At 36.0% G+C, this 26,058-nt stretch overlaps 1 protein-coding gene across 2 annotated transcripts in view; it reads right to left on the bottom strand.

The window, feature by feature from the left end:
* Window positions 1-1,200: 1,200 nt before the first annotated feature.
* Window positions 1,201-26,058, bottom strand: part of Synj (synaptojanin) — a 107,709-nt gene continuing 82,851 nt past the window's right edge. For both annotated transcript variants that reach the window (XM_083117936.1, XM_083117937.1), the window contains exons 19-21: window positions 24,202-24,361; window positions 21,796-22,001; window positions 1,201-5,954 (exon numbers count right to left, since the gene is read on the bottom strand). In XM_083117936.1, coding sequence (XP_082974062.1) covers window positions 5,382-5,954; window positions 21,796-22,001; window positions 24,202-24,361 — 939 coding nt within the window. In that variant the 3' untranslated portion in view covers window positions 1,201-5,381. The remainder of the gene's footprint in view (window positions 5,955-21,795; window positions 22,002-24,201; window positions 24,362-26,058) is intronic.

Here is a 26,058-nt window from a genome sequence, read left to right as displayed (position 1 = left end):
CAGAATTGCTCCACAAACTCCTGAGATGGAGTGTAGCCATGTATTTTAACAGTAGTATATATTATGCACATTACTCATGTACTCATTAAACACTATGAGAAAATCATACATTAAAAATTTATTGATTCGACTTTCACTCTATTCTTGAATTCTATACAGTAATTGTTGAAGTGTTCACTTTACACATCTAAAGTACACACAAGTATAACCAATTGTGGAAGATAAGATAATTTGTGTTGAAGATCTATAAACTATAGCTAATGAGCTGCTATAACAAGCTAAAAATCCAAATGTCCTAGCTCTCTTAATTTTGTATAATACCACACAATGTGAAAAATAAATTGTTTACTCCTCTGAAGACTAAATATATGCATATTTGCTGTTACTAGTCTCATATACACACACAAGACAACCTCCATTGGAATTATTCACATAAAAGCTGCAAAATTTGAGAGACAAAGAAAAACTACTTAAAGTTGCACAAAATATCTTACTCAATACACAGCAGTTTACAAAAGAACTTCAACAAACTAAGGGTTCACATTATGATATATATTTAAGGTTTCCGTCAATCTTTATGGAGTGTCCCAGTGATCAAATACAAACAGAAATATTTCGTGCCCTTTCTTATTCAGATTGATATTTTTTAACAGCTGTAACTGGCACTTTTCTTTTCTTACTTTTCGAAGTACTTTCAATGGATATTTGGCTGAGATTATGTACAGGACAATAAGAATATCATTGATGATGAACATACATTGTTTGTAGGGGTGGGTCAATATGACATTTTGATATAAAGTTTCAATATAAAATTTACCGATACCGATAACCGATATTCTACCGATCCGACATAAAATTCCAAATGGTTCTCGAGGAACCTGAATGGTTCATTGACCTCCTTAATAAATGCATGTTTCGAGGTGACTGTAGTGCAGAAGTAGTTGCATATTTAGACATTTAATTTTTTAAAAAGTACGACACACAGGTTATTCATAACAATTATAACAAAATGTCAGAATTTTGCACTAAATTATAAGATATTTGTAGATATATCGGATCCGTAAAATAATCGGTAATTTTACCAATACCAATAGAGTACAGATTAATCTGTCCTACCCCTATTGTTTAGAGTTGTAGAAAGTACATACGAGAGGTGCCAATAATCATGGCTTAGTGAATGATAGTGTCAGTGATAATGAGCCTGTAATCAGGCAAAGGACATAACGTTCCATTAAGTAGACAACCTGTGTTGAATCTCCATGTTGGAGGCCGAGACTTAGGTTGAAATTTGGACTATCCTTATCAATCCTTTTGGAGAAATAATCACCAAAGGTTAGCAACTAATGCATTTGAAGAAACACAAAGATATGACCAGAGAAGTACTTTAAATGGATATTTGCCTCAGATTATGTACAGAACAATTCAAGAATATTATGAAGATAAAATATCTACAATTTGTAATTAAACAAATGGATGGAACAAATTGAATTTCTAGATATTGATCAAACAACACCATAAAACTTATCACTATCGATAATGAAACGATCCAACATAAAATGACTTGAATGTGAATGATATATATGTATTTCTAGACTAATAACTCTTGAAGTGTTGATATGAGTACTGATTAGTCTGTCCCACCCCAATCTATATGCATAAAAACAATAACAAATGACAGAATTGTATATTCAATTAAAGTTTATTAATAAAAATAATGGATGGGTAAAGGTATAGGCAATTTTATGAAGAAACCAATATGATTTGCCTACATCAGCTGATATGACACAGACTACCAAGTAATGAGTCCGCCCCCTCTCCCACACATCTCTCTATATTTTTACTTCCTTTATCAATGAATGCGATCAAATATATAACTACGATGTTTATATCTTAGAAACGTAAACAGTGCATTTGATTTCATTTTAAAATACACCAAGAAAAAATTCTTCTGTTGCATCACCTTGAAGAATAAAAAAATACATACATATGATTTGCAGAATTACACTCAAATCTGTTTATACATTGGTTACACAACAAATACACTTTTAACTAGCTCTGAAACAATATTTTCAACTGATAAACAACAATACACAATTTTTTAATAGATGTTTGCTTGAGTGCACAAATTAATGCATATATTGTCAGATTTGTACATGACTTTTGCATTTTAAAAATCACAAGAACAATTGCAAAAATGCTGAATTTAGTCTATCTGTAGGTATTTTACAGACTGCTTATTGGCAATATAATCAGTATATTTAAGTAGCAAATAATCCGTGGCGTTTCTAGTGTAGGAGAACCCCAGTTATACAATTTTCAAGGAACTGCGGCTAAAGAATTTATAATGCAGTAAATGTCAAACATGGAAAAATTATATATGTTGCTGCTTTTGGTACTAGGAAAATAGCATGTAATGCACAAAAACATAAAATCAGAATTACATCACACTTACTTCTAACATTGATGCTTCGTATGTAGCATTCAGCGCTAGTCCACAAAACATCTTTGAGAGGATTGGATATGAAATGGATTCACACAGCTGTCTGTTGCACTGCACAACAGCCCAAATAATGAGATCAACTTGAGGCTATAGTTAAAAACATGGAACTTGAAACATACTTACTCAAATATTACACACAGAATGAACAGTCTGGCAAGATAACTTCAATCACACAATACTGTCTCAAGATCTTTCCCTTCCAATGTTCATTCAGGATCAGAGGCACCAATTTAAGATACATTTTTGGGAGGCAAAGTAAATTTGGGGGGGGGGGGCAAGATCGGCATAAACACTGCTTTACATATGTAAATATACATAAAATGTGTCCTTGTAAGAATGGCCCGAGGCCGAAACATGCCTGCTTAACATGCTGGGGGGGGGGGGGGGGGCAGAAAGTGCCTTGTCCCCCAAAAGTCAGTGCCTATGTATGTTCACGTTCTATTTCAGTGAGAGGACTTATTCACAGCACCAAGGGCACAAATTATATTATTTATGCATATTTCTTGCCTTACAACAATGGAGCAAAGTACCAGCACCTTCTTTGCTTATACGCCTCCTGTGTATTTATAATTGTTCCACATGGTCATCTTTATTTGAACACCCACACATTACTCTCTAATAGAAAGATGACATTTTCAGAAATGAAAGAATTTAACTGGCTAATGAGATGGATCTATCATATCACAAATTGTGACTGGAATGAGGATTAACCTTGCAACTTGAAACACTCCATTCGACCACTATGATCTACAAGGAAACAAAAATGATACCTAATTCAACTTATATTTTCATGCTCCGATCACTTCTCTATGCAATTTGCCAAGTAATAAATGTAGCCGGACCATTTTCAACACCATTCACTCAGTATTCTATTCTTCACTTTTACTCCCACACTACGGTTTGTTTTACAAGAACCATATCAAACATTTAAATTTCAAATTACATCCTTACAGTTAGTGTATTGCCATGGATCATGTTTAAACATAAAGAGGTAAAGTGTTAGCAAGTAAAAACCTGCCTACTTACCACACCAGATGTAGAACACTTTATAATCTGACTACCTATGTAAAAAACTAATTCTTGATGCTGAAAAATCAGGCATTTAGAACACACATTTTCCAGAGACAAAATACAAAATTACTTATCATTTTGTGAACCTTCAAACTTACTTTTCTGAAAAATATAATACCGGTAATTGAGTTACTGACAGACAACAGTTTTACACTGGAACACTAGTAATTTATACAGTAGTATTCATACAGTACAACATCAAGTAGTAAAGTAAAGGCTCAAGACCATATTCAGTGAGCTATGTATTAAACACTTATTCCATGCAAAATAATAATCTTGGTCCACAGGATGTATCAATACATATAAAATTATATAACAGAATGAGCAGGTTTGGAATGATAATTTTTCTTGAATAAATAATTTAACTAAACTACCGATTGATCCTTACACTATTCTGACATGGAATGTTTTCTTATAAATAAAATTATGTACTTTATGTAACGCCATCTGCAACATATATTATTAAGCAACAACAAACTGATAAATATTTACTAATTAATTGCTGAATATGTAGTTTCTGTAATTTCAGTATATGAATACAGACATAAAATGGTTAGAAAAATTAAATATGAAATTTCAGGCACATCACTGTGACTATTAACAACAATGTCAAATTACTGAAGTATATCAGAATTTTAAAAAGTAGAACAGAAAAAAAATGGCAAAAAATATCAAGTGAATAATTTTCATTTTAGCAATTGATAAAGGTGTTAAAATGTAACTAAGACTAACCCAATGACACTATTCTTTCCATACACCTAGTAATTATAAAAACAATAACAAAGACGAGGGGGTAAAATCAAAGGCCAACTGACACTGCACAATACTGAACATATCTAATCTAAACATGGAAGACAAGACCAGAGGAAAGACTATTGGAAGTACTGTATTGGAAAAGTAAGAGAGTGGTCATTTATTTGCCAAAAAACTTAAAAGGTTTAATTCTGTGTTATAGCCATAACTGATGCGCTTGAATGCAATTGTATAACTTCCTTGGATATTCAATATCTTCCCTGTGATCCTGTTTGTGGGATAACGAAACCACTATCTGTTGCAGCGATGGGAAGAACAACAAAGTGACCTTCTAAGTTACATGTAAACCAATTCTGATACTGCATCGATTAATCTGTCCCATCCCTACTTCAATATCTTTAAAACCTGCCCACTCAGGATTCTTTCACGGCTAGAATTTTTACGTGAAAATTAGCACTATCTGCACCATAATATGAAGCGATAAACAATTTTATATGTGCAAAATGGCATTATGAAAATACATATTCAAACATCTCAAACTAAATAATCAACTACAACATATCAATAACAACAAACATGTCCAATAATAATAGTAGTGATAATAGTACTGACATTTTTTTAACTGGGTACATGTTGATCAAAGCAATAATTTGCTTACTGGTGATTGATATAACTGAATACAACAATGCAACTTTTATGCATTCAAACAAAGCACAGGTAAACACATAACAACATTAGTCACTTACATGACCCCTATACACACTTAGTACATACTATATACAATTTGTCTTCCATAAGCAATAACATGCCTACTATTTGGTATCTAAAAATTATCACAGAAAAAATAAAAACTCTGTGAATTTAAGATATATATATATTTGGTTATATTTATGCTACTATTCACAATGCTTTGGTATAATTGATCACCTTCACTCACTCATAACCTTATGAAATATATTTCACACATTTATACTTATATACACATACACTATATGCACACATGCCAATACCATCACAGAAAAATAAATACGGACTTTAAGACACAGATTTTCAGACTTCAACTAGCAGACCTTCGAGGCAGTAACGGAGGTGGCTGAGTTGGCTGAGTGGTTACAGTTGCACCTGCCCTAGCAGGAATGGGTGGAGGTGCTCCCTGTCGAGCAGGTACAGGTGGAGCAGCCGACGGTTGCGTCGGATTACGATCCGGAACCACCGGAACAGAGCGAGCATTCTCTCGCGGTGGAAGAGTGGGGGGAGCTCGCTGGCTGGCGTTCGGTTGATGGCTGGGAGATGGTACCTGTCGCTGGGGCACCGGTGGCGGGGGCCCCGAGGCAACTGTTTTTTGAGGAGACCCAGCACTCGAAGCTTCGTCGTTATCGGTTGAATCCATGCGTGGTGGAGGTGGAGGAGGACCACTGGGTACGGGAGTGCTTTCAATTTCTTCATCAATTTCCTCATAGATACCCGTGCTGTCGTTTCTGGTCACACTGGCTTGCTTATGTATGATCTCCTCAGGTTTCTTGTTCTCAACCGTTTCATCTTTCTTGACATTGAAATCCATTTTCATGCCACTTTGTGCTCCAGGTTGAGGAGGAACTGGAGGTTTCGCCTGAACACTTATAACACCAGCCTGTCATAAATTACAAAACACAAAATGTATTTTCACTCTAGGAATCCAAAGAACATGGCCAACACTCAAGGAGTACTAAAAGTTTTGAAAATGAACTTGTTTTGAGTCAACTTTATGCACAGTTAGGCTAATCAGGACTGGACCTACAGTTTAATGTGGGAACCGAACCACTGTGTGATGTGTCTCCACCAGGTATCGAACCTGGGACACTTTCATTACAAGCCGACAACATTACCACTATGCTATTGGGGAGGTCTACTAAATTTTTAACTTATGACTGTTTCAGTTGGTGTGCTTTTATCAACAGTGGTAATATTAACATGAAATATAATAGGGATGGACTGACATGAAACTTTGGGAAATGCCAATAAAGTACAAATAAAAAATTTACTGATATCGGTAACCGATATTCTACCAATCCAATATAAAATTCCAAATGGTTTATTGACCCATCAATAAATGGATGTTACCAGATGAACCAAGCTTTGACAATGCAAAAGAAGCTGCATAATTAAACACTAACTTAAAAAGAGCACAGAATGAAGACTATACATTTATATCCATAAAAATTATAACAAAATGAAACAATATTGCACTAAGTTATACACTTATAGATACATTGGATCAGTAAAATTTATCAGTAATTTTACTGAAACTGATACATTGACATGCCTGTATTGGCCAATACTGATAGGTAAAACAGATAAAGTTTCCCATGCATATAGCACCATGGCATGAACACATATTTAGAGGATGTGGGGGTAGGGCCCCACACATTCTCGATCTAGACTATTTTGGAGGTGATACGAACAGCACCATGCTCTGGCTGCCTTTACCACCCATGGTTACCCCCAGGTACCCATTGATTTGAGGCCAATTTCCGACCTTGGATCACCCACCCCGGGAATCGAACCCATGTCACCCATGTGGCAGTCAGATGCCCTACTTATTACTAGACCACCATGGCTCTTTTATCGGCTGATACTGATAAGAGTACCAATAAATCTGTCCCATCCCTAAAATATAATTTACAGAATAAACGTGTTAAGAATCTGTAATAATTAATTTAATTCAATTAATGCAATCAATATTGTATTTCTGTTATTTGGTGCTGACACTCTGTGGGGGTGACACAAGCACCCAAATGTCAACCTCTCTCTCACATATTACCATTGATCCCCATCATCGCAATTAGCCAAAAGTGGCAGAAAGTGATGAAGGAATGCTCACAAAGAAACTCCCCATGTCCAGGCCAAAGACTCAAACCCAGAACCTTGTGTGTACGTAGTTACCAAGGAGGCAATAATCCAATTTTTTTTTTTTTTTTTTTTTTTTTTTACTTATAACGATTTAGAAAAAGCATGATGCAAGATCAAAACAGAAATAAGAAGTTATTAATGTTGGTTAACCCTTAGGGGTCGGAACCTTTTGCGTCTGGATTGCCTAACAGATCGGAACTTTTCAAGCATGTGCTTTTCAAACTTGGCACAAAAATTTGTTGCTCGAGAATTAATGGTCATAGAGAGGTATGAAATCTTTCTTTTTTTCGGAATGACAGGGTTTTTAGCGGAGGTGAAATTTATACATTGTACCTGCTAATTATGCAAGTTAAAGGAGGAAGAAGAAAATTGAAATTTTACAAAAACAATGTTATTTGGCACGCCCCTGTGGCCACAATAATAGACCAAAGTAAATGAAAAAATGTAGTTGAAATACAGGGTGATACAGGGAAGTGTACTCATTTTTGAATGAACATTACACAGTTAATTGTACACCAAACTGTATTATTTGTATTGTATAATGTGTGTGATCTATTGCCATTTATTTTACATTTATTTATTTATTGCAGTTAACATGGAGTCGTGGTCAGTGGAACATCGCGTGCTCACGTATGATGTTTATGTGAGAAACGGCGACTGAGCTGCAAGTTCATAGGTTATTCCGCCAGCACTTCCACCTAAGGCGGCATGGAGCAATTCCAACACACAAAACAATCTTAAAATGGGTTAAGCAGTTTCGAACACGAGAGAATGTGGATAGAGTGAGAGAGCAGCATTTGTCCGCAGTCCTCGATGTTCGGTTCAGTGCCACTCATTAACATTATGTTTGGGGTGGGAATTTTTTAGGATAATTTTGAAAACCGATCTGAAATTCCATCCGTACAAGATTGTCTGTGTGCAGCAATTATGCGCAACAGATTATGCAGTATGGATGCAAGTTCTTCTCCATCATCAACCTGCTGTGCTTATCTTGATGAGTGATGAGGGGCATTTTCACCTCAACGGGTTCGTCAACCAGCAAAACTTCAGGTACTGGGCACCGGAAAATCCAAGACAACTTCATGAACGACCTCTGCATTCACCCCGTGTGACAGTGTTGTGAGTGATATCCAAGAGTAACGTTATCGGTCCCTATTTTTTTTTGAAAAGGATGGTGTAGCGATAACAGTGAATTCCAATCGTTACACGCACATGATCCAAACCTTTTTTCTGCCAGAACTACAGATGTTGAACTTGGAACAAGATGTGTGGTTCCAACAAAATGGAGCTACAGCCCACACCGCCAGATATTCCATGAACATCCTATGGCGATTGTTTCCTGGTCATTTGATTTCCAGGTTTGGAGATGTGCCTTGGCCTCCCCGATCTCCCGACCTGAGTATGTGCGACTTCTTTCTGTGGGGGTATTTAAAGTGTCGCCCTGGATATCGGAAAAAAGTGGTGGTTTTGAAGTTATAGCCCATTTTATAAGATCTATCCCATAATACTCAGAGGGAAACAAAGGACTTTTCCAAATTCTCCATGTCAATAATAGTAACAATGGATATACTGGTTTGTAATTCTAGTATGTCATACCTTCATGTGTATATTAATGAACAAGACAGACAGAATTGAAATATCATGTTTAGATTTCAAGAAATGGCACGTTAATTGCTGCCACGTGGTGCTGGGAAAACTGTTTCCCATCAATCATCAATAGGTTTACAGCCAGTGAGAAGACCTTTCCCGCTCATCCACTAAAGGTTAGTAACAATGGTCATGAAAGGATAATATAATGATTAGGGCTCGGATAGTTATGCACTAAAAAAATGCAAAATACACATGCAAATATGCACTAAAAAGTGTAACATATGCACATTAAAAACCTGTTTAATTTATAAATGCTGTATATTACAAACTATGAAAGACTACATGCCAGGCAATGAATATGCATTATTCTGAATGCTCATCCGCTACACAATTTTTTTTTCAATTAATATGGTTCTGCGTTAAATGAAACACAATACATTACAGATCAAGATTATGATTGCATTTGATAACAACTTGATGTCTCAAATTTTTGAATTTGGAACTCCTTCTGTTTTCAGCTAGAATAGTCTTATATTCAGAAAACATACGTTTCACTTCACAAGATACAAGTGAACTGTATTTTAGGGCAACAAAGTCGGACACATCAAGTTCCAGATCATCCACACGTTGTCCATTTGTATGCAGAATTTTGCAAACTTTCACCATTGTTGCGAAACCACTGTTCTTTTTCAATACTGCATCCAATTTCTGTACATACACAGGATCTTCAACCTGGGCGAGGACCTCTTTAATGTCTTCTATAATTTTGATGCTTGTTTGAAGTTGTTGAAAGAAGAAAGACAGAGAGAAGAGAAGCGAGGAGAAGAAAAATAAATACAGTATATGCTCGGTGTCTGTTGTGGATATAAAAATATGCACAACAACTTATTTTCATACAAATATGCACCTGCATATGAAATATGCATTTTCAGTTTAAAATCCTTAAATATGCATTTGCATATGCAATATGCAAATGCATAATTACCAGAGCCCTAATAATGATTATGGATATATACGCTAATCAAGAATGAATCTTTATTTTGATGTGGAATCCAAATCAATTATCTTCACTGGAAGCCACGCAGAGGACCGACCCCATGATTACAAGGTCACACTGTTAACAATGGTCTAATATGGATGGCAACATTTATTTGATTTTTAATACTGACAGAGGATTAGCAAGGAGGCAAGAGAAAGAAACGTAAGATAGCAACAACTCTTAAAAGATGATAGAGAACATATAATGAAATATACCACAGAAATAGTCTTTAGAGAGCCAAGGCCTGCCAAGTGGCTTTTCGTTGTGCAATGCATGGTCTTTGACAGTTTTCTGGCTTTCTGTTTCACAGTCCACTACTTATGTTTTGCAAGTATCTCACAAGTTATCACCACAATGCTAGGTCAACACTGATACTTTGGAACTCTGAATGTAGGTTGAACCCACTACACTTCCACCAAAGGCTAGAACATTAACCAATCAGCTAGAGGAGTTCTGCTACACAAATAGCAGGATAATAAAATTACTTCACAAATGGAACACACACAATAATCATAATGTAATACACAGTTCTACACTGGGGGAAACTACGCACCATCTATGTTATCAGTAGGGTGCAGATTTTTACCTTTTTTATTCCTTTGTAGTAAAATGTAGGCTTTAATGTTTAAAGTTTGTTTCATGGTGTTTTCATTTTTTAGTGCCTATTTTGCATAATCATGACTAAAATTGCCTATTCTGCAATTTTGGCTTACTGCAGTTTTTTAACGTGGCTTTGACTTTCTCTGCATAGAGAAGGTACACCTTTGTTTATGTTGAAGTGACTGAAATCTGGTATTCGCAAGATTTGATGGTCTCAAGGGATGTCAGACCTTTGGAAATACCAAATGTCATTGAATCAGCGTAAGCAAACAGGACAACTGGTTGGTGACTCATACTTGGACAAAACGACTCCAACCCATCCCCTTTTTTCCCACCTGAAAGCTTGAAGGAGTCGATCAGCACTGATATGCTTTATTGTGTGTGTGTGAAAGGAAGTAAGTAGTTATCTGTGGAGATAATGTTTCAAAATGCCAAAGCACAAAGTGGCCAGGAGTGTTATCAATTAAAAAATGGATTGCTGGAGAAGCTTATTTTACCACTGATGAGAAATTTGATTTTTGTTATTTAGCGTCACTTTTCTCTACGTTTTGCTAATTGCAATGATGAGGATGAGTGATGATGAAAATGATAAAGGTACACTCACAAAGAATACCCATGCCTAGGCTGGAATTTGAACCTGGGATCCCAGGCATCAGTGGCGATGTTAGAAGGCAGTTGCCCTCCACTTTTTGCCACTTTTGCCCGCGCACTATGGCCTCATAATGCTAAGCTTTGCCTACCAAGAAAAGCAAATTGTCCTCCCCCTCCCAGTTTTAGCACCCGCCAGGTAGTAGCAGCCTCCTGGCATCGCAGCCGTGCTGTACTAAACACTCAGCCACGGAGGTTGGTCCCACTGACAGAACAGTAATTTTATGTGAAGCTTGTATGAAGTAGATACGTTTAAATATTAAATTGCTTTACAAATATGTATATATTCCTATCCCACATGGAAAATACTACAATGTACATGTATAGTTTTATATAATGGCCTTGTTCGAAACTCTCAGCTGCTGATGGAATTTCCGATTCATTCGATACCCGGTGGAGGCACATGTGGTTCGGATACCACATTAAACTGTAGGTTGAGACCCAATTACCCTTTCTGTGCATAAAGTGGACTTAAAGTTTTCTACACCTTGCGTTATTCGAAACAACGATAAATAGTGAACAATGTGCACTGTGTCCAGCCATAATCTTACATTACCTCAGTTCTGAATACAATAATGCTAAATTATTTGAAAAATGTAGTTTAGTGGTTAATTCACTAAAGTGTTGTCCTAGCTATCCTGCAAATGAGGATTTGATTCAAACTATTGCCAATTGTTTGTGAAAAATCTGTGTGCAATTAGTACAATAGTAAGACAATTTTATTTCTTCAGAGAAATTTAAATTGGAATATCTTTCAAAATATATATTTTATTTTAATGGTGCAAATTGTTTCTTCATTACTTGTTAACAATTGTGCACGCAACAGATGTTAGCCCAAGTTCTTTTTGTGAGAGTTACTGATGATTACCCGCAAATGTGAATTTCAATCAAAATAGTATTACCGTATTTACGAGTGTATAATGTGCACTTTTTTCCAAAATTTTTGCCCCCCAAAACTGTGGTGCGTATTATGCATGGAATAATTCGGACAGCCAAAATGAAATTACATATTTTTCTCACTATGTCACTGCGTATAACATGTATATATCTACAGATTGTCTTTCTTTAGCAATAATAATTTTAAAAAAATAACTTTTAAAAGAGAAATTGCCGTTTTCCATGAGTTTTCACTTAGTATTGGAAAGTTTTGCAACATTGAGAAAAGCAGCACTGTTTTGGCGGCATTAAAAACGTGCCTCCCATCACACGGGAGGCATATCAAGCGGTATTTTTCGTGGGAGAAATAACTTCCACAAAAATTGTTTTCGCCTTAAAAACTGTCGTGAACAGAGATCAGGTGAAAAATACGTTTTTTGCACTTATTTTATTCGCACTCATTCCCTTCACAAGCACTCTACTGCTCGCAAGTGGGTCTGCTCTAAAAATAAACACCAGACCACGCTTCAGTGATATCCAATAGCACTTGACCTCTGCCCTCCCCTCTCCCAAGCGCACCAATGTTACCCTGCAGTCGACGGCCGCTACCCAACATGTCAGGCTTGTTTTGCCATTGTGATTTCCTTTGGTCTTTTAGTTTGGATATGCGAGAAGAGATCAAATATGCTTGGATGTTATTTTAAATCGACTTTGTAGCGGACAACTTCCGGTAACCATTTTCATTCAAAACATGTTCTTTGTTCCCTGTAACACTGCATAAAGAAGCGAAACTGTTAGAGATAATCAAAGCCACATAGGCCTACTAAAGATCGTCAACCCTCTTAATGCATTTTCATCCAGGTTTCTGCAAAAGTTCACTTCGATCTTATGTGCATCATAACACCAGTTTACCACTTCATACATTTTCATAACTGTGCCGATGACCGCTCTTAATTTCCTTTGACTTTTGAAATGGGCAACCAGTTCTGGATTTATTCTTGGAAACGAAAAAAAAACCATAAAGTAAAAAAAAAAAAGTACCCCCCTTCCCAGCCCATTCTCCGCCACTGGTCTGCACGGCAATGTAATAATTGCAGAATTCAGGTCGTATTTTTTTAATTTTTTTAATGCTATTGAAATATTGCCCATATTATTGTCTGTTGCAAGGTAAAACGTAAAGAAAGGGTCATTTCTTTCTTCTTCACATAGCTGATAAAAGTTCCACCTTCGACAGTTGCTTTATCTTTGAAGTACGGAGTATTTCCCCTTCGACCACCTGTTGCTCGAACTTCCAGCCAGTCACCTTGTTTTTACGCTGCAACTGGCGCCAGTGTTTTGTCTAGCGTTTGCGAAGTTGTTGCTTGCTGATAACATTATTGGTGCAAATTTCAAAAACGACCCCTTCGAAATAACTACCTTTTTCCCAGGAACTGTGAAAGGTTGTTGTATCGAGAGTTGACTGTAACATATATGAAGGTAAAATAATTACGTCAACACTTACCAAATATATATAACTACTGTACATTTACTGCACTATTGCAGCTTGACTCGCGTAAATAAATAAATAACATTTACACTTAATTTCGTCATTCACTCCCAGTTACTAATACAAGCTGTCTGAAATGTTCTCACTTCCATCCATCTTGTTCGATATTCCCGTTACCTTAAAACTTTTGATCACCATTTCCAGGGTGATGGAGTTACATGCCTCAAGAACCCATTCACAAACAATCGGCAGCGACGCACGTTTCACCCTCCCACTTGGTGCGAGTTCATGCTGCATTGATGTCGTCCATCTATTGTAAGCATCACGCACTGCGACCTTGAATGGGCAGTTGAAACTTTGCTCCCTCCTCTCCTATGAAAAGCCTAACATCTGTAAGTTCAAAGTTGCGTGGTGAATGCAGCAGCTACGAAAGCAAGGAAAAGCTCGTTTTTATGATCTACTGATTAATTTTAAATGAAATACGTAAATGTTAATTCGACACCAAGAAAGCCATTTCTGGGACCTGAATTGAACTGCGCATTATATACAAGACATATTTTTTTGTTGCGTTTCCCCATCAAAAACGAGGGTGCGTATTATACATGCACATGCATTATATACGGTAATAGTTTGTGAATTGTTAACGTACTTTTATATAAAACTGTACTGCAAATACAGTATAACTGTGAATTCCAAGAAAAAAATTGAAATAAATTCATGTTCAATGCCTATCTTAATGTATTGTACTGCAAATACAGTATAACTGTGAATTCCAAGAAAAAAATTGAAATAAATTCATGTTCAATGCCTATCTTAATGTATTTTTTTTAAAATTTAGGGTGCCTTTTCTTATTGTATAGTGTCTTTTTAAGTACATATTTCAATCATTTTTGGTGCCTATAAATCTGCACCCTAGTTATCAGTGTTTCAAAGACAATAGATCCTATTGTGGTACCTTTTTACAACAGAGAAAAAACAGGCAAAACCAGGGCTGGCTCAGTAGCTCAATTGGTAGAGAAATAGCACAGTATGTGAAAGACCAGTGTTCGAGTACTAGTCAAGTCTGCATTTTTTGCTGAAAATTCTACATGGTATAGCTCCTGCGTGCTCCAAATATACTGTAATAATTTAAAATGTTTACATCAGAGTGCTGCAGGGAGAGCATTAGCCAAATAGGCAGATCATGCTAGATAGTGTATGGAATTGAGAGCTTCTTCATTCAAGTGAGAAACACTTGAACAGGCAAAACGAGCAGTATACACTCTAAACCCAGTAGTACATGTATAACCATAATTTGTTTGTCATAGTGGGCCCTCGAATATGATTGTGAAGTGAAAAACACATTGAAATTGAATATAGTCATTATCTCAATGTTAAAATGAAGTTTAGTCTATATTACCAATACATAGGGGCATGCATATTTCGTTAATGACGAAAACACGAAATATTTTATTGGGTGCCTAGAAGTTATTTTCATTATTTTTCTAAACACGTGTGTATGTTTTTTCAGCCGTATTTATTCACGAAATAACGCGAAATGAACGGCAAAACACGAAATGAAACGTTTTACACGAAATTAACACCAAATTAATAGTTTATTAACGAAATATTGTTTTTTAATAAAATAATCGCATGTTTTTCGTGTTAAAACTATTATTTTTGTTTCCGCCATTTTGTCTTTTTTTCGTTCTCTAAGAAGAGTTTAAGACGCCAACTCTCATTGGTCCAAATCTTGAGTGCACTGGATAATGTGGTCCATTATGATTGGCCCTCATACACGACGCCACCCGAAGAAACCTCGAACCATTCTCCTCACCCCCTCTCGTTCATTTCATTCATAATCTTGCGAGTAGCGTGAATCTGTTGTTATTGTTCTGCGAGATTTGGTAGCGTAAGAAATTACCATGCCGAAAGCCGTGACTGTGTTTGATCGGGAGCGTGAATTTGCTCATGAAGGCTTTTATATTTTTGATAAAGTAAAACGGATAATGGTGTGCAAATTTTGTAATGTTCGAATTGACTGGAAACGTAAAGATTCGTGCATAAAACATATTCGTGAAAGTGCCTCACATGTGAAAAACAAGAAGACTGCGAACAAGAGCGTTTCACCAACAAAGCGACAAGTATCTCTTGGAGAATTGGCACATAATGCGAAACAAATTAAGAAGGACAAAGAAGACTTCATTATGTCGACAGTGAATGCCTTCGTTCACGCAAATATTCCATTGGAAAAGCTCGATGAACCTGGATTACGCACATGGATGAATAGATACATCACTGGTGAGTACAAGCTTTCGTGTCCATTTATTTACTTAATCGTAATCATTCCTGATTCTTATTGGATATTGTGTCTCGTGAAGTAAAATATATTTAGGAGAATCCATATTTCGTATTTGATGGAATCGAGAAAAATTTTATTTGGAGTGTTTTTTTTTCATGAAGAAACGAATGCGAATTTAAAATTAATAGTTAGCATGAAGAAAAATAAAATGTAGTAAGGTGGAAGATCGATGTATTTAGCCGTAAAAAGATCATACGATATGCGTTTTGTATATTACGATGGAGTAGAAAGTGTTACGATCAGCAGCAAAAATACAAGAAGTCATCTGCGCACTAAGTTTAAACTTTGTTACCAATGTAAGGATGTGCTATTTTTTTTTTTTAAAAAAAAAAAGGCTTGTTTTGTTCGCCAAAAATACATATCATAGCATGACGTCATTCCCGCGGCTTCCTACGATCAGGTTTTCTGAATTTGCAGCGTCACAAAAAGCATGGTTCTTCTGATTTTTCCACAATTTTGTCACCTGGGAGAACATTTTGTTCATTTAACATGTTCTTCAAATATATCGCGATTTGTAATAACAAAATGCATTTCTCTTTTTATTATGCATTGTCAATCATTTTCATTTGAAGGAAAACTACGCATCATGAATAACGTCTTTCATGCAGCTTGATGCGATCGAATTTTCTGATTCTGTGTCACAAAGCAGCATGGTTTTACGGATTTCCCGTTAATTTTTTCATATAAAAGCTTTTTTTAACATGTGACTTCATGTATTTAGCATAATCTCCAAATGTATTTTAGCTTCGTAATAACGTAACTTGGATTTTTTTTATTGTTTGTCAGTCCTGTTTATTTGAAGGTACTTGTCACGGTAAGAATAAATTGTAAATATACAAAATTTTCCTTGTTTGAGTTTTGTTTTAAGCCCACTTTGTGCACAGATGGGCTAATCGGAACTGGTTTTTAGTGGTATCCAAACCACTATGTGACTCCAGTAAATATATGAGTGGAAAATTATTATTATTATTATTATAACCCCCTTTGGCCCAGTATTCCTAAAGAAAAGAACATCAAATGCAGGAAAAAATAGCAAAATGAGGGCTGACTACTAAAAAAATGTATACCTAACCCCCTCCTTTCGAAAATCCTGGGCATGCCACTGGCCACGAATAATGAGTATGGTGCTGAAAGATAAACTCCACATGTGCGAATGCAACATCATTGCTTCATTTGGTATATTCTGAGATTAGAAAAATAAACCACACATGTGCGATTGCATTATCATTCCTTTTTTTTAATGTGTTCTAAGATTAGAGGGGATGAGGAAAGGAGGGAAGTGATGTGAAGAAATTCCAGCCATGGTTTATTGTGAAAATTGGATCCACAGTTATAATTATTAAGCAAGAATAATATTAATATTGCATACTAATAATGTAAACAAATTTTATTCCAAATTTATTACTATCATAATTGCTAAAATGCATTTATCATCTAAAGATAGTAACTTTTTCCTTAAAGTGACAAATAATTTTTTAGAAAAAAATCCTCATTGATGCCTTAACAAGTAACAGCAAGTTAATTGTAGAGAGCAATTTAATGGATGCCAGTTGAAAATGTTTACATTTTCTTCACTCAGGTTAGGATGCCCCCCCCCCCCCCCAATTCCTTAAGCTGCACTGGTTCTTGCAAATGAATTTAGAATTGCAAAATAATTGGTAACAGTTTCATAGATTGGGCACACATTAAAATCGGATTTTTTGTGTTTTGCATGGTTCGTACTTACCAATTGTGTATTGCGGAACATAGTTGAAGGTGCCATTATGCTTTTTACATGAAAACAATCTCAATTTTTTACATTGAGTGCTTTTTTTATTCCTTTCTTCGCTTCCGGAACACGCAATATGGTGGGCACCTCTTAACTCATGTTGTGGCTATGGAGTGTTTCAACCTTCTGCATCAAAAATTACCTACTGTGTGTTCGTCACCAGTGGAAATTATACATTATGCACGGGTAGCTGACGTATAGCCCCACAAACCATTATGCACGGTAGCTGACCGATAGCCCCACAAATCATTTCCGATAAGGTTAGGTTAGGTTTGGTTATGTTAGGCAAGCATAGTAAAAAAAGGGGGGGTTGAAACACTGACAGGGGCTTACGTCATCAAACGTACGCAGCATCCGGTTGTTGTAAGGCAAGCAAATGAAAGCAATGGCAATTTTGCGTTTGTGAGATATTTCTCTTGAAAAATACATCATTTTCCGGTCAAATATATTCCACGATTAAAGAAAATACCTCGACGAACGTTGTAAACCTTGGAGAAACTCATTTCCGTAAGTAGTTCCTTGTGTAAAATGAAGAAATATGTCTCCGATGTATGAAACTATTACCAAATAATTTTATCCTGTATTGTTGAAAATGCAAATTCCAGCCACTTTTTGCAGTAAATCTGTTGTATGCTAGTAATCACTTGTACATCGAAAAATTCCTCCCTACTTTCACAAAGTAAATTACCTGTCCCTAAAAAGTGATGAAAAATATAAGAAATCTTTGGTTTTCTAATTATTTTACTATGGACGTTTATATATTTGAACAATTTTTCAACCTTTTTAGAACAAAAATGCAAAATCATCAAATACTTCACTACATAATTATTATTACATCTTTGCAAGACTTGGCTCAAGATCAGGAGTTCTGCACTATTCTTTAATTTTATACCTTTAGTGCACTGAAATACTTAGTTACTCTATTTTGTTAGTAGGAGCATTACACGAGAAGTGGTATAGATATTCTATAATTCTATATATTTGTATTTTAATCCAATATCATGTCTAGAACCTTAAATTTTTTGTGTGTAAATAGTTACCCACATTATGCTGGAATGCTCCTGATGACTATGGCAGGTCCTATTCAAAGCTAGGCTTGAAACCACATGCCAAAAGGTTATTTTTCCTTTTTATGGCTGAGTTTCTTCAACTACATATTCAATATCATATCATATTCAACATTACATTGTCCTAACAGAGGGTACTTGATTTTCTAGGTGCTGGTGACTTACCACAAGCAAGAGTTTTGAGGCAGACGTATGTTCCAAAACTCCATGCTGAATATGAACAAGGTATCAAGGAAAACATGAAGGATGTTCCTGTTGCTATTCTCTGTGACGAAACAACAGACAGGAATGGAAGATGTGTTTTCGTAGTTCTTTTTAAGGTGTTCTTGGCAACATCGACAAAACTGTATGTTGCGGGTATAAAAGTGTTGAGCAATGCTAATGCAACTCAATGTTCAAGGGCTATTTTGGACATATTGCAGAAATATGAAATTGCATACGATAACATTGTGTGTGTTGTTAGTGATTCTGCTCGGTACATGACAAAATGTGTAGATACTTTAAAAGTGATAATTTCCGAGGATTTGTTGCATGTGCAATGTTGGGCCCACAAGTTAAATATTGTTGGGAACTTCTGGCCTGCCAACTTGACAGAACTTAATGAGTTCATTGCAAAAACGAAATCATCGTTCCTGAACACCAGAAAAAGGAAACATGCGTACCTAGAGTTTCTGAGGAAGAAATATCCAGATGGTGAGAAGGAAGAAAAATTATTTCCATCTCCTGTGTTAACCAGGTGGAATTCATGGTATGGTTCTGTATGCTATGCATGTGAATATCTAACACATATTGTGGAATTTTTTAGTTCCTATTGTGAAAACAGTCCTAGTGCAGAATACTTCAAACACCTTTCCAAGGACACTGATGTTGCCACAGTAATACAGTGCCAGGCATTTTTTGTGGTAGACCATTGTGCTGTGAATTTTAAACTTATAACTACACTTGAAGGTTCGGAATATCCATATGTTCATAAACTACACCACCAACTACAGGATCTAGTGTCACAATTTGGTCAATTAGCAGAAGGTATTTTCTCTGACAGGCTTGTGGAGTGTTTAGGTAGACTAAACACAACAAAAAGTGCATCGGTAAAACACAAGTTATGCCTTACATCAGAAAAATGTAGAGGCAAACTCTTGCAGTTGATTTTAAATGACCCAGCCAAGACCTATATATTAACTCTTGGCAAGTTGTTTGATAAAAGGTCAATTTCGATAAGTAAGGTAGATGATAACTTAGCAATGCTCTCCAAAAAAGTTCCATTCTTCAGTAATGTAAAAAAAGAGAATTTTCTTAGTGGCTATGCAGCTTTGCAAAATAGCGTTAAAGATGTACAGGCAGGGCACAATGTGGAAACAATAGACATCCTGAAGGCACTTACGGATGATCATCCAGAATTTGCTTTTGCCTCCATAAGGGCCATTTGGGTACCTGTCTCCAATGTCGATTGTGAACGTGCATTTTCTGCATATGGGTGTGTACATTCAGATAGGCGGACAACTTTGAAGCCAGAAAACCTGGAGCTTTTCACATCACTTTATTTCACCCAAGATCTCCATTAGGATCAACAATTTTATTGTGAGCAATATATGCATGTTTTTTCCCTGTCAAAGATGCTTTTTTTGTAACTATTAATGTGGACAAATTTTATTCTGGGAAATGTTTATTTTTCTTTTGTTAAATAATTTGAATGATTTTATATGTTACCACAAATTATTTTGTGAATAGTGAATGAATTTTTTTTACATCCAGGAGGCTCTCGTATACCTGTTAGCCATACTTTTACTTTGTAATAAATGTAGTGTTTCTTAAATATAAAGAAATTTTCTTTATGTAACTGTTAATGTGGACAAATTTTATGGTGAATAATAAATATTATATTTTTTTAGACAAATAAACTTTGCATGGACAATTTCATTTTGAATAATATATTCTGTACTTTTTTTTTTAATCTGGGAAGTTTTAATAACTAACGCTTAGCATGGGCAATTCAGATATGTAACTCTGAGCATGACCAATTTCATTTTGAATATTAAATGAAGTTATTTTGGTAAGTGTCGTATGGGCACAACGTATTTCTTTATTTTTACAGGGGAAACTACTTACGGAAATGAGTTTCTGTAGCATGTTGAAGGTCCGTGGAGGTGTTTTCTTTTGTCGTGGAATCTGCGTTACCAGGTATTCATGTGTTTTTCAAGAAAAATATGTCTCAGACGCACAATAGATGTTCCTCTTATTTGCTTCCTCTATGTGTACCGGTTGGTGCGTACGTTTCATGATGTAACTCCCTGTCAGTGTTTCCAACCATGCCATTGTTTTCGTTGTTTTGGAACAAGTTTTTTAAATTATGTTCACCTTAACTATGCTTGCCTAACTGAACCTAACCTAACCGGAAATGGTTCGTGGGGCTATCCATGAATGGTTTCTGGGGTAGCCCCACATACCATTCGCGGATAGCTCCACGAACTATTTCCAGTGAGGTTAGGTTAGGCAAGCATAGTTAAAATTGAAAAAAAAAATCCATTCATAGTAGGTAATTTTCAGTGAAGAAGGTTGGAAACACTGCATACCCACTGATGATGCACAATGCAACTCAGGCAGAGCACGCCATATTGTGTGTTACAGAAGCGAAGAAAGCAAGAACAATAATTACTGTTAATGTGAAAAATGCAAAAGGCAACCTTCAAGAATCTTTCGCAATGCAGGATATGTAAGTATGAATGTTAACAATGCCAAAATAACAGAGTGAGAGTTGTTTTGCCCATACAATACTGTTACCATTATGTTTTTTTTTTGTTTTTTTTACCGTTAGGAACTCTGATCTATTCACCGCTATAACACCGATATGAGATTTTATTTACCGCTTTTGAACCCGAAATTGACTCGGTTTTTGTACCGATATTTTGCTTTTTTATTTACCACAAATATGTGCCTCTACCAATACACAGTGATGTATGAAAATGAAATGGGTGATTGTAGGCTGAAACTACCAAGGCAGATATTTTACACATACGTGTATGATTATTGTCACATTAAAATGACATTCCATTGTATATGTTCAAGCTTAGCATGCTAGAGGGTAGGAGACTCGAAGGAGTACGAGTTAGTGAAAGTGGTCACATGCAGAACTCTAGTTTACATTACAGGAATACAAAAACAATATTTACCCTTGGCAGTACTTTCTTGACCTGTGCTGGCGATCCAACAGGTGACCCTTGGAATGAAGGTGGAGGTGGACGAGATGGAGGGGCTGCACGAGCAGGTGAGCGCCCACCTTTATCAGCATCATCCCACGATGGATCCACAGGAGTTGACCTCCCAGATGAGCCAGCAGAGGGCACAGCATACGAAAGCTCTTCTAGTCTGCACGCAACTGAAATATTGCAATAATATAAATTAGATTGCAATTAATGCTGTGTGTGTACATAAATATACATCATCTAGAAACGTTCAAATAAATAGAAACAATTAGAATAATGGGGATTGAGGGAGCGAGCGACAGAGGGAGGGAGGGAGGGAGGGAAGGGGGAATGAGTGAGTGTTGTGTTCCAGGGTCCAGGTATCCCACAGAGGACATAAAAATGCAAATGAACACACTGGTGAAGTCCAAACATCCTGATTATTTGCAATATTCTACAGATGGAACAATATGATTCCTTCTTTCAAAAAATACATAGAGAAGCAAAATTGGGACTGGACATGCTGTTTAAAGTGGGCAACGTGTCTCCACCAGGGACTGAACTCGGGACCACTTGACTATAAGGTGACACAACATCATCAGGCAGGCCCATTAAATTTTTGCTGATACTAATAAAGAACTGATATAAAATTTATTGATTTGTACCAATCCAATATAAAATTTAAAATGTCCTATGAACCTGAATGGATTAACCTCTTAATTAATGTATGTATTCAGGTGCTGCCAATGGATTTTGCTTTAGAGAAAGAAGTTATATTTAGACATTTACTTTACAAAACTAAGAATACATGTATTATATTGACAATTTTATTAATAAGCCAAAATGATTATATTGGCCAATGCCAATACAGTCCCATCCCTAACAATTTTCATTAATTCTGCACTAATATTGTGGCAAATTGGATGTTGTAATTAAATGTCAGATACGATAGTATTCTCTAGGGATGGATGATATCAGAAATTTGATATTGCAATATATCATCACGAAAATATTGTCACAGATGATAGGATACAATATTTTTTCCATATCGTGATATCGGCAATATATCATCTCCACGATATATATCACCAAATATCATGATGATATATATCACTAAAATATTGTGACAATATATCGCCAACATGATATATATTGCCAAATATCATGACAACATACTGCCAAATCTCATGATGATATATTGCTGACACAATATATATCACCAAAATATCATGATGATATATCACCATCATGATATATATCGCCAAAATGTCATGACAATATATCGTTTGGATATTTTTTAATATCACGATATATCACCCAACACTAGTATTCTCATTATCTTGTATGTGAACCTAAGAATATTTTAAAGCAAAATTCTGGTAGATTGAGATATGTTATAGTTACAATGGATATACTTATATTCTAACAGTTATTATTATTCTGAATAATTTACAATTAATGAAATATTTAAGTTGGTATCATTCCACACAATCTGTAAGTTTGTTTTAAGTCCACTTTATGCACAGAAAGGCTAATTGGCACTGGGAGCCGAACCACTACATGTGCCCACTGGGTTTCGAACTCTGGACATCTTGATCACAAGGTGATGACTAGAAGCATGCATATTTTGTTTTTGATGGAAACACGAAATATGAAATAACACACTGTGATGTTCATTTTTCATGCTTTTTGAAAGGTATGAGGATGTTTTGTTACCATATTTTGTCATGAAAAGATGTGAAATGAACTGCAAAATGTGAAACACATTCGTATACTGACAACACATTCTGAAGTCTGAATTATCCTATGAGTTATGCAAATCATGAAAAATTTATTTATTCTGCCGAAAATATTTGAGAAGCAAAAATTCCTTTACACAGGAATAAAAGTTATTTGACAACAAATAAATGTGCTATTAGAAGACAAAAATATATTTTGTGTAATATGCATAGTTTTTAAATCAAACATTGGATTACATTCAGCATTTTAACACCAAAATGCCATTTTATATACCGCTTTTGATCCTGAAATGTGTCCAGTTTTTGTACTAAAATCTTGATCATTTATTCGCAATAAATACGTGACTCTAGTGATGACATTACAACTATGCCATCTGGGAGGCTAAAATCTATAAGCGAATGGGAATTGAGTCAGCTCTACTTTAGATTACAAAAAATTGTCAAACCCAGACTACAATACAATATTGGCTAGCAAAAAATGCTGTCAGATGAGCACATCGAAGCCCATTGAAATCTAGTAAAAGCAAAACAAGTGTCTGAAGTACAAGCATGAAAAGTATTTTCATTTCACAGCATTACTTTTGATTCAAATCTAACACCAGACATTAAACACATAATATGTATGAAAGTAACTCTTCAAAGAAAGAAACACTACCTTCAGGTTCCTCCACTGCGAAATCATCATTTCCCTGTACTGGCAACGGAACGTCTTCACAAAATGGAACTGTATTATTTGTACAAAGTTGGATTTCCTTTTCTGCTTCCTTTGGCCAGTTGGGTGTTTTTAGCGACAACTTTAATTTGTGACCACACAACTACAATAAATCATACAAATAATATTACCAAATAATAACTTCCAATTATTTCATTTTTATCAATACATGATCACTGAATGAATACAACTTATGACAAACTTTGGTACTTGTAAACAAATCACCAGTAACAGCACAGTTTAAAAAGTGTGGAGTTGTGAGTTTGTGTTAGTTGATGTTTTAAGTCCACTTGATGCACAGTAAGGCTAATTGGGACTGGACCTACAGTTTATAGTGGGATCTGAACCACTATGTGCCTCCACCGGGTATCAAACCCGGGACCCCTTGATTAAAAAACCTCACTGATATGAGGTAGGTTCTTTGTGTACAATGCACAACAGCGAACACTTACAGCTGTTATTGTGGACAAACACAGAAATTCGACAACTGGCGCACGTGTGCAATAAACAAAGAATCTACCTCATATCAGTGCTAAACCCCGCGAGATGGGAACATGCTAACCAAAATATAGATTACATGCTACATACTGTAAAAAATGAAAAAACAAAACAAAAAAAGGACCCTCACCATCAAACTACACCACATCGGGGGAAAGTGGCCGAGTGAAAGTTTGAACGACCCAAATGATGGACAAATGAACAACATTGTCAACTTGACGAACCTCAAAATTCAATGTACTAACCAGTGAACCCCCAACCCTAGATATCATATGTGTAGCAGAAAAAGCGGCGTGTTTTGCACCCAACCTGCAATACGTGGACAGCAGGCATTTTGCAGAAGGCATCCAAATCCCACCCAACCCACCAAAAAATCAGGTCATTGCTAACCAAATTCAACTCTTGGCTGGAAGCCAACAACTGTTGGTGCATGAAATCAGATGCAACAAATCAGTATGTGATCATGGATAAAGCTGACTATTCCCGAAATATGCATGAAAAACTAAACAGTGATTCATACAAGACCATCGACAGGGACCAAACCAAAAAGTGCAAATGGATAATCAAGCGTGCAGTTGAAAGTTGAGTAATGCTGAACCAGGAAGACTGCAAACTTCTCCTCAACACCCACCCATCTCCCGCCATAGCTTTTCATAGCTTAGAGCTTTGAAAAATCACCAAGGACTTGGAGGAAGGCAAATCGACAGAGAGTATGTTTCAAACACGTTCGTCATTAAATTTTTTCGTGACCAAACAAAGTAAATGTGTCTGTGTGACATAAAAATCCTGTAAACCTTTAAAAATATATGAAAATCTAAAAACAAAAGGCTTGATTTAGGTGCATAAACCTAAAATAGGTTCTAACAAGCAAAATAGGGTTTTTAGGCACTATAAGACTTCATCAATTGTTGCATTTTTTAACAAAATGCTGACATAACTTACTATTTCTTACATACCTGTAAATGAAAAAAATAGGTAAAAAAACCTAAAATCCAAGTCTATATATAACACATACTATGTGCCAATAATTATGTATGGAGCAGAGACTTGGACAATGAGAGAGAGAGAGAGAGAGACAAAAGAAAGATGCAGGCAGTGGAGATGAAATTTCTAAGGAGTGTATTGGGGAAGACTAGAAGGGATAGAATAAGGAATGAGGAGATCCGACAGACAGTGGGGGTGGTGAAGCTTCAGGACAGGACAGATCAGGCACAGATGAGATGGCTCGAACACATGAAGAGGATGGGTTCAGAAAGACTGCCAGTAACAGCTTAGAATGCACAAGGAGTGGCACTAAAGCCA

Source organism: Lepisma saccharinum, chromosome 2 (assembly GCF_977018435.1).
Source record: "Lepisma saccharinum chromosome 2, izLepSacc3.1, whole genome shotgun sequence".
NCBI lineage: Eukaryota > Metazoa > Arthropoda > Insecta > Zygentoma > Lepismatidae > Lepisma > Lepisma saccharinum.
The sequence above is the reverse complement of the archived record's forward strand: the minus strand, read 5'-3'. Positions and strand labels throughout refer to the sequence as shown.